The sequence below is a fragment of the Rutilus rutilus genome (genome assembly GCF_951802725.1).
Source record: "Rutilus rutilus genome assembly, chromosome: 12".
Classification (NCBI taxonomy): domain Eukaryota; kingdom Metazoa; phylum Chordata; class Actinopteri; order Cypriniformes; family Leuciscidae; genus Rutilus; species Rutilus rutilus.
In genome coordinates, this window is record NC_140217.1 from 38,201,828 (window position 1) to 38,212,578 (window position 10,751).

The following is a 10,751-nucleotide window of genomic DNA, read 5'->3' on the forward strand; positions in this document are numbered from 1 at the left end:
TTCTTTTTTTTTTTTTTTAAACTTGAAACTGTCCAGTTTGTAAAGTAAAAGAACATTGATGAAAAATTATAAAACTACTTGAGAGGCATTAATTCTTCATTCATTTGTTGATGGCTTTTGTGCATGGCTGAAACACTCAGTCGCACACATATTCAGATGACTCTCACAAACCTGTCAAGAACAACCCCCCCCCCCCCAGTCATGTTTCACTGCAAAATCATAAGGAACAAATGAGAATTATACTTTGCTTAAAGAAAAAAGAAAAAGAAAAAACAAAGCCCTGTTTTTAGCACCATTAAGATTTCCTTCATTGTGACATTATTTTCATGGTAATTAATCATTTGATATAAACGCAAATATTTGTATTGTTATTTCAATTGTAAAGCATTTATACATTGTTGTATTTCAAATTAGGCTAATAAAACAAAAACAGTGCAATATTTTAATACAATCATTTAAAAGGCGAGAACAATGGGAATTACAACAAAAAATTCTGAAAAATAATTATTTCGGTAATGAGAATTTGGTGGAAAATGTGCTGAATTGTCATGAAAATAATGTCATGATGCAAAATATCACACACATCCTAAAAGCAGGCTTAATTTTCTTTAAGCAAAATATAAATCGTATGCTTTTGTATTGAATTTGGGGTGAAAGGACTTCGATTCACTCATTCATTCATCCACCCGCCCTGCCGCTGTTTCTCTTACGCATTTGTGCACTCACACTTCTGAATTTACTGCTGTAATGTGACAATACAGATCAGAAAAACGGTGTATTTTTCATTATATCTCTTTAGAATTTCTAGCACGCTTCTAAAACTAGCATTCACACATGCGTAACTCAGGTGTCGCTTCAATATTGATTTGGAGCCAAACAGATTTGTCCACACATTTATGTGATGTTGTGATGCATCAGGGGAGAGGGAGGGTCACCAAGTCTTTAGAGTAAATCTGTTCCTCCTCTCACTGAACCCCTGAAAAGGGCAAAAGCAGCAGCTCCGATGAGCTACCGGATGGTTTCTGTATCTTAAGACTGTCCAAACGGGAAGGGTCCATTAATGCCCTGGGAATAAACAGAAAGAAACTCTGTCAAAACAAGATCAATTGTTAATAGATTTATACATTTGCTAAATAAAACGCTGTGCAAAACTTGTTTAGAGGCATTTCTTACACCCCAAATAAAAAGAGCGCCAAGGCTCTGGCTCCTCATCCAATGTAAGTCTACTATGGGATTCATAATAATATTACCACATGTATTAATATTCAGGGTTAAGGGCATGGGCGCCGATTCCGGATATGGCCGAGCACCCACGAAATAATTAATTTTAACCAATTAAAAAAATCGATTGAGATTCGGGAACCTCTCTGATTGGTGGATCTCACATACCCCTTTTCCACCAAGATGATTCTGGAGCCGGTGCCTACTCGCGAACCAGTTCATTGTGTTTCGACAGCCAAAGAACCGGTTCTCGATCAGAAAAATTGGTTCCAAAGCGGCACCAACTCTTTGCTGGACTAGAACCGTTCTTTTACCACGTCATGCTTACGTCGGGGTTATTGTCGATCTTCTTCTCGAACGTAACCTCCGTCTATAGTAATCCAGACGAGCGGCACAAATGTGTTCTAAACGTTGTCTTCTGACCCCAATATAGGATCACAGAGCCAGGAGAAACATTTGCAGAAAGACAATGTAGTCCGACATTGTAATTGTTATGCCTGAAGTTGGGAAAGCTAAGACGTATGGCAACGGACACAGTGACGTAACGACGTCGTTCGCCGGGCTCTCTAGTCAGAGGAAAAACAAACAGGTTCTGAGAAGGTTCGCAAGTTGAACCAGCACCAGTTCCGAACCAGTTCTTTTTTGGTGGAAAAGGGGTAACAGTGAAAAATCATGAGAAATCATATTTGCCTTGATCTTTTGACATATACGAGGTCTTCGTACCATTAAAACATCCTGCTAGAGTAATAGCTTAAAACATCCTTATAAACAAAGCATTTATTTAATCAAGCTCCAAAAACAGATCAGTTTGATATTATGTGACCTGTGATGTCACAGGGGCAAATATATTTGCATATGACTGGCTCCAAAGAAAGACATCGATACATCATCGCATCATAGGCCCCGCCCACTGGCACTCAGCCACTTAAAGGGATAGTTCGGCCAAAAATTATATTTAACCCATGATTTACTCACTCTCAAGCCGCTCGAGATGCATATGTCAATCTTTTTTCAGACGAACACATTTTCAGTTATTTTAGAAAATGTCTTAGAACTTTCAGTGGTTATAATGTGAAGCAATGGGGTCCACCTCCTTCAAGTCCCAAAATGTGCATGCATCCTTCACAAAAGTAATCCATCCGGCTCCAGGGGGATGAACGAAGGCCTTCTGAGGGTAATCCGTGCGTTTTTCTTTGTAAAAATATACATATTTAAAACTTTATAAATGAAAATAACTGGCTTCCAGTAGCGGTCGACGCGTGTTCACGGAGATGGATGCTGACGTATGACGTAGCGTAGGAAGCGTCGTGACGTAGAACGAACGTGACAGCGCAGCCAGAGAGCAGAGCAAAACAAAACTCTACGTTCGTTCTACGTCACGACGCTTCCTACACTACGTCCTACGTCATACGCCAGCATCCATCTCCGTGAACACGCGTCGACCGCATCCATCCATCCATCCAACTGAAAATGTGTTCGTCTGAAAAAAGATTGACATATACATCTCGAACGGCTTGAGGGTGAGTAAATCATGGGTTAAATATAATTTTTGGCCGAACTATCCCTTTAATGGCTGGCATTTGCATACACTGGATCAAAAGCCTATAGAAGCCATTATAATCACTGACGCTGTCTACACTGGATGCAGTATACAGATTCGCAGTCACTACTGCAGCTCATGTGCAATAGTGAGTGGATGTTGAAACTGTTTTCTATGCAACGACTTTAGCCAATCATAACAGTGTCCATTTACTGACACGTCTTAAAGGAGCCGCGCCATAAAAACGGGTAATTTCAGACGGAGGGTCAGAAAGAAGGTAGAAAATAATAGTTTTTCGTGCAAAAAAAAAAAACTATTAGCATAATAAGTAAACCTTAAGGAACATATTAAAATAATTGTAAAAAAATGTCCCCTCTAAGTAATTAACTCTAAAATAATCAGGTATATTAGCGAGAGATCGCGACAACACCGCATATGCATTTTTTTTTGGTTTGTAATGTATTTGCAGTCCGTGTGTTTCTTTTCACGAGACACAAATAACTTTTGGGTAATGAATTCATCAAAACTAACACCAAGTATAATTAATTATGGAGTAATGAGAATGGTAAAACATTTTAAGGAGCATTCGTTGCGTATGTGTGTGTCAACTTGCTTAGCCCAGTTATCATTTCCTCATGGAAACAAGAGACGTGTTTATATTTGGTTTGTAAAGTATTTGTATTAGCAAGTTTGCAAAAAAACGAAAGACGTCAGTTCACTTCTCTTCATGGGGAAACATAAATAGGCGAGTATGGTTAAGGGTTTGCTCAAATAAGATGAGCAATGTAAGAGTTTTACATAAATATTTGACCCTCAGATCATTGTTAAGGCAAATAGTCTGAAATAACCTGAAATCAATACTAGATTTACAACATTACACTGGGAATATATTTATGCCATGGGTTGGTTTGGGTGTTAGTAATTTGTGAGATTTCAACTGTGACTTATTTGACTGGTTAATGACTTTTCTGCACCAGCTCACATGCTTGCAAGGAACTCCATCTTGTGGCCAAGAGGCAAAGTTTAACCCCCTCAAGGGCCTATTTAACAGCCTCTAGGATTAACGTTTACAGACGTTAACACATCAAGGCCAAATCGGGAATGAAAAACTTTCTCAGCCTTTTAACACTTGAAACACATTTCAATATCAATTTATGAAATGGCGTAAAAGGGTGTTTTTTTGTAAATCAGAGGGATTAATTTATATTTATATGCACCAATATAACAAATCAAATCTAAAATTTTAAATATAATGCTCAATGAACATTTTTGAGTGAATCACGAGTTTTAATATTCATTGGAATTAACAGTTTACACGGATTCACAGACATTAACCAAATTTATCAAGTCTAACACTATGTTTTTACGAGACATTATTAAAATAGTTAAAAACCACTGGTAGCAATCATTGCCCGGCCCTACTTCTACATATGATTTTCTTGGAGAGCTGCATTTTGATGTTTTAAAGACCTTTTATTTAGGTGTGTCTGAAAACAGTATCTCTGGTGTGGTGCTAATCATCCACACAGGTCACAAGTCAGCAGAGAGCCAATCAGCCCTTTCCTGCTATCTGGATGGAAATATTATTACAGGTTTATCAAGTATTCCAAGGAAATCTGACAAGAATATGTTGTTGGTCGGGTCAGGAACTACACAGTCGATTGTTCTTAAATCAACACTTGTTGAATGATCACTCAAAAAATGTTCATGCTGTGGCGTTATCCACTTAATTGTATAATAAATTAAATATTGCTATTTATATTGGTGCGTATAAAAGAAAACTAAAACACAGTGAAATCAAGTTATTACATTAAACAACAAAAAACACCCTTTCAAGACATTTCAAAGCAACTACATAAACAGAATAGAGATACATATTAAATCATCAACAGGCTGAAACTGTTTTAGCTGTATCTCCCAGTCTCAGTATCACACGTGTGCGGAACGAGGAAAGGTGTAACCAAACACGGTGAATCATCACACAGTGCTTTTCTTTGGTTAGATGTCACAAAACAGGGCAGGGAACAGAAATGTGACGCGCTGTTGTTAAGTGACCTTCTGTGTTAAGAGATCATATGGCGGTCAGCACATTGAGAGCTTTCCAGTACAGACTTTTGGCATGAAAGCAAGATTTTGGGAGGGTGTCAAAAAGACCTGCTGACTGTTTCATCGTGGTTTTGTGAACTGAATCTTGTGCTGGATGCATCTTGACCTTTTAACTTACCTTTGGAGAAAGCTCTTGATTTCATGAACGTTTATAGCAGGTTTAGAGAATTGGAGCGTTGAGCATTTACTCAAGTTAATCAATAGTAGTTGTAATCACTCATTATTTGGACATAAAACGTACACCTACAGCTGGGTGATATATTGAACATCCATAATATATCTGCGACGATTTTATTGCTGATATACACTTTTTTTTTGTCTCTTTTGCTCACCAAGGCTGCATTTATTTGATCAAAAATACAGTAAAAAAAACAGGAATATTGTGAAATATTATTACAATTTAAAATAACTGTTTTCTACCTGAATTTATTTTAAAATGTAATTTATTCCTGTGATCAAAGCTGAATTTTAAGCATCATTACTCCAGTCTTCAGTGATCCTTCAGAAATCATTCTAATATGCCGATATGCTGCTCATAAATAAATATTTATGATTATTATCAATGTTGTCAACAGTTGTGCTGCTTCACATATTTGAGAAAACAGTGATACATTTTTTTATTCCTGATGCTTTGATGAATAGAAAGTCCAAATGAACAGAATTTATTTAAAATGGTAAACATTTGAATGGTAGTGTAAACATTAGGGCTGTCCTAGACTAAAGATTTTTCTAGTCGACTAGTAGTCGTTCATTTAAGTGATTAGTCGACCATATTAATAAGCAATAAAACATAATCACAAGCCTTTAATTGCCTATATATTACATAGCCTAATCAGCGCCTGGACATTTTTTTTATATAACTCCGATTGTATTCGTCTGAAAGAAGATTGTCATATACACCTAGGATGGCTTCAGGGTGAGTAAATCATGGGTTAATTTTCATTTTTGGGTGAACTATCCCTTTAAATCACGATGCTGACTCGTCATCTCCGCAGTAGCTAGAGGACGTGCCTAGCTGCCTATCTGCCCGTTTCATACAGATTACATAATCTGAGAATATTTATTTTATTATTTACTTTTTTTGGTTAGTCGTTTATTAGGGGGCGGCTCTAGTAAAAAGACTTTAATCATTTTAACCAGCAAATAACTGTAAAGATTGTACCATTAGACTAATTTAACAGTCTCTCCTTGGGACTCAGGAGTGCATTAAGAGGGATTTAATTTATTTTTATTGCCATATCAGCAAAGATTAAAAAAAATTGAACTTGACATTCTAATAACGGGAGATTATTTATAGCACCCATGTTAAACAATAGGAGTAAAAATGCCATTAAAGTTCATCGCAGTCCGTTTCAATTAATCGGTTCAAAAACAATTGGCTCTATATCACCCAGCCGTATTCACACCCCATTATCATGCTAATCTTCATTCAACTCAATGAAAAACTCCAAATGGCAAACATACCTGGCTGTAAGTCACTACTGATAAGTTGTTTTGGAGACCATTTGGTGTAATATTTACAGAGCTGTGATTGAGTCCATTTTGATCTTGCTGAATGGAGTCCAGTGGGGCCTCCCAGGGGCCCCCGGGGTCATTTAGATTATCCTCATTGGTGTCCTGCTTGTTCTTCTGTGGTGAGGCGAAAGGGTTGAAGCCTCCCTCCACACTGCGGTGTGGCTGCGTGTTGAACTCCGTCTCGAAGGAGGATAACTGCTGTGTGACGCCCAGCAGGCCTCCCTCTTCCACACTCAATATCACCCAGATCACATCTGCAAAACAACGGGAATGAGGTGAGCCACGCATTCTTCAAGTCGCCAAAGCTGGTTGTGGAAACTCAGAACTTGCAGAACTAATGCTCTGAATGGCATATTACTGGGGGTAGGTGATATGAGCAAAATCTTCTTTGACAATATGAGAACATTTATTTCACGACAACGATATACGCAAGGGATAATCCACGGCTAGCTCTGCATTAAATGATTTTAATGCATTGCACAGCTAGCCGTGGATTATCCCTTGCGTATATCGTTGATATAAATTATTTAAATGCACAACGTGGAGGCAAAGAACCACCCGACGCAAAGCAGGAGTGCATTCAGAACGTTTAATGCACAGCTAGCCGTGGATTATCCCGCTTATACCATGCTTGCAGGACTAAATTTGACTGGAAAGGTTAAAATGGAGGTTATTTTCATCAGCTACGACTCGTGGACTACAAATCCAATATACTAACAGACATGCATTTCCTTTCTCAACCGCCTACGTTCACTTAAGACAAAACTGACTGTGTTCACAATGATACTCGCCAAGATGGGTATTTTGGCATCATTTTGTGTGCAGTTCTCTGTTCAAGACGTGAAAGAACTCAATTTGGTATTAGCGCAAACTGACTTTTCTTTTGTGTCTTGTTGCACTTGAATGGTTAAATAAATCACTTAAATGTTTAAAGGTACACTGTGTAGGAATTTCTCCCATCTAGCAGTGAAATTGTATTTTGCATTCAAACGAATAGTGCTCTCTAGCGCCTCGCTTTTTCAAATGCGTGTTGCAACTAAGGTAGCCGTTATGCACCAAGAAGCTATGACAACATGTCTTCCAATTCATGTTCTACTGTTATGCTGCCTATTTAATGAATTACACAACCAAGCAATGAAAAAAAGCTTGTAATTTAGACCGTAACATTGACTTACCTGTCGAGAAGAAAGTAGGCAACTTCAGCGTCCCTTTCAAAGTCTTTCTCCTTCATTAGCTCTTTCCACCTGGGAAAAGCTATCCCGATATTCACCCTCGTTTTTTTAAATTCGCCGGTAACGTTTCCTTTTAAATTAATTTTTTTGCTTTTTTGGCGACGAGGATTCCTTCTCCTGTGACTCGGCATAAGTATGATCCTGCATTATGAAGTACCGTGCAGTGCTGCCTTTCAAATTTGCCAAATCACCTCTCACTGATCTCCTTGTCCGTTTCAGCTGGTTTCAGTCACGTGACACTGGCTCTGAACGAAAACGCGTTGAGGAAACGTGTTGAGGTAGGCTAGTGCTTTTTATCCCTCTCTGCTATTATAGTTTTTCAAAATGGCGGAACGACATGGAAGCCTCCTTGGACTTACCCGTCCAGTGTAAATAAAGATAAGAAATTCTTTGCTTACGAGGATAAGTCAGATCATTGGCAGAGGCAATTTTACACCAATGAGGACATATTTTTGAATAAAGACATTGATTTTAGCTAATAAAATACTTAAACTACACAGTGTACCTTTAAATTGGCAAGACATAAAAACACAGTATGCACTATGCAGAAAGAAAATCATATGAGGATGACTAAATGACTACAGTGTTTTTATTTTTGGGTGAACTATCCTCTTTAAAACGCTCATTGCATCATTTTTTTTTAAATAGTTGTTTCTTTAGCTCAATGTAATGAAAATGTTGACGACTGTTACTTCTATCGTTTGCGTCTCACCTCCATAGAATAGTCCGGTGGCTGTGCACATTCTCCACTGGCCTTGGTACATGCCAGGAACGGCTGGACTGCGCATCTGCACGCTCACGTCTGAGATCTCCTGCGGGTCCAGAGACCGCACCATCACCATGTTCACATGACCAAACTGATCCCCACCAACATACTTCAGACACACACCCGGGGGCCACGACTCTGTACCTGCAAAGCACAAAGCCAGGAATGACATTAGACAATCCGAGAGCTTTCTGTCCCTCCGCTGACAGCTACGCAACTACCTCTTTCAAGCCCCAGAAAGATAGCGAAGACATCATAAAATTAATCCACGTCACTCCAGTGGTTTAACCTCAATTTTATGAAGCGATGCAAATGCTTTGTTTGCGCAAAACAATTGACCACTTTACAAATTATTAATCTCCAACGTGCGTTCACAAGAGCACCACGACGCATGAACGTTGTTGACACGAGAGTAGACGTTGTTGCGTGAAATTAATATTTTATAAATAAAGTGGTAAATTATGTTTTTTTGGCACAAATGAACATTGTGTCTTGCGTGAAGTGGGAAGTACTTAATTTAATAGTTTTCTTTTTTTAGTTCACATAAAAATGAAAAGTCTGTCATTCACCAATATAAAAATGAAATACAATCAATCACGGTTTATTACAGTGCAAAATGACACATCGAACACATTTCTTTTGGACATTATATGTTTTCCCACAAGATTCCACGATGAAATGTGTAATGTCTGTGCTTGCATGCAAATATAACAACATTGGTGTAAGTTTGGGTCATTAAACATTAAGCCTTTTCATATCTACAATCAGAACAAACAAAAAAAACTCACCCGTATTCTGTATCCTCCATGTCTTTGTGAACTGTGTGTCAGGAGGAACGGATTCCCCCTCTCCAATCGTCACATCTTCCACAAAAGACATTGACGGCGTGTTGATATTTGGACTCTCAAAGTCATAATATGCACCAATAGCTGCTTGAAGGTTCCTAATAAAGGCACAAATACAGACAGATCAACATGAGAGATTTAACCACAATTTAACTACCAAGAGCAAAACAACATGTGTATAATATATTCAAGATGTATAAAGTGGCCAGAATGTAAAGTCATGTTCAAAACAAAAGAAGGGAGGGACAAACTACTAGTGTTGGCCTGTGTGTAAGACCTCAGATGAAAGTACACTCGTGTATTACATAACTCTGAAGTAAACTTAACAATAGCCTTTCCATGTCAACAAACACCAAGTTTACGCAAAGAAGCAACATACAAACACTTAGTGTAACGTTACTGTTTTTACAAATGAATATTATTATATCACTGCCGTTAAGAAAAACGGTATTTTAGAGGAGTCGTGACTGAGCAACATTAAACGATGTCTGTGGCTCAAAACATAGTGAGACCCCTACATAGACAGCATTTTGAAAGCACGACCCTACTCGGCAGCATTTCAGGTCATAAAAAAAAATAAAAAAAAACCAGAATGCTGCTGAGATAGGGAACTCACAAGGATTTGAAACACAACCACTATAGTAGCGAGCTACTAGCACAAACAAGCTAACTTACATGTTTGACAACTGACATAAATGAAACAAACCACATAATTTAAGAACATGTTTGAGGAAATTAATTTTAAAGAGGACAACTGTCTAAAATATTACTTCTATAGTTCATATGAGCCGAAATGCTACATTTGATTTCTTTGTAAACAGTCAATTAGCTATTAGCTTGTTGTCTTTTTCGCTTCAGCTTTATTTAAACTCTACGGGGCTCATGACAACGGTCCTCGCGGGGCTATTTTTGACATGTACGGCATTTTAAAGCAAGAAGTCACAGTGGTAAACTCTTTATGTTCAGTTCAGCAGTAGGCCGCAGCCGAGTCCCCGGACTCACCAGTTGGTCATGTCCAGGAAGAAGGCGCAGCCAGCCGGGTTGAGCTGAAAACCCAGCAGCCTCTGAAACTCCGAGATGAGGACATCTTTATCCGTGGTGCCCATGCAGCTGAATTTTTGCATGAGCTCCGGATCCAGGTCTATGTCCATGCCCTCCATGAGCATGCGGCTGTCCCGGGGATAAGTTTTAATTGAGTCCGAGGCCTTCTCCAGTCATAACAAGCGACCCGATAACAAGCAGAGTACGCATGGCTGCGGGCGGGGCGTGACGTCACGCACGACGCAACTATGGTGCGGGGGAACGTCAGCTGTTGCTATTCGACTGCGGCGTGTCGTAATCCGAAGCACACAAACCAGTAGGCCTGTTGTAGTACCATGGTGGCATAAGGTAATACTATATATGCAACGAGTATGAAACCGATATGAAAATTTTGGCCGATACCGATAATTCTTTATATTTGAAAGCCGATAACCGAAATATTGGCCGATAAATCTAATTCCAATTTTTTTGATAATTTTTGAGAG

At 38.7% G+C, this 10,751-nt stretch overlaps 1 protein-coding gene across 1 annotated transcript; it reads right to left on the reverse strand.

Annotated features, from left to right (window-relative positions):
• On the reverse strand, window positions 1-10,562 carry ilrun (inflammation and lipid regulator with UBA-like and NBR1-like domains). The gene is made up of 5 exons (XM_084425672.1): window positions 10,228-10,562; window positions 9,169-9,323; window positions 8,327-8,524; window positions 6,332-6,636; window positions 1-1,065 (listed from the first exon to the last, which is right to left on the reverse strand). Exons 1-5 carry the CDS (start codon window positions 10,389-10,391, stop codon window positions 1,030-1,032), a joined length of 858 nt encoding a protein of 285 aa, XP_084281798.1. The 5' UTR covers window positions 10,392-10,562; the 3' UTR covers window positions 1-1,029.
• Window positions 10,563-10,751: the final 189 nt, after the last annotated feature.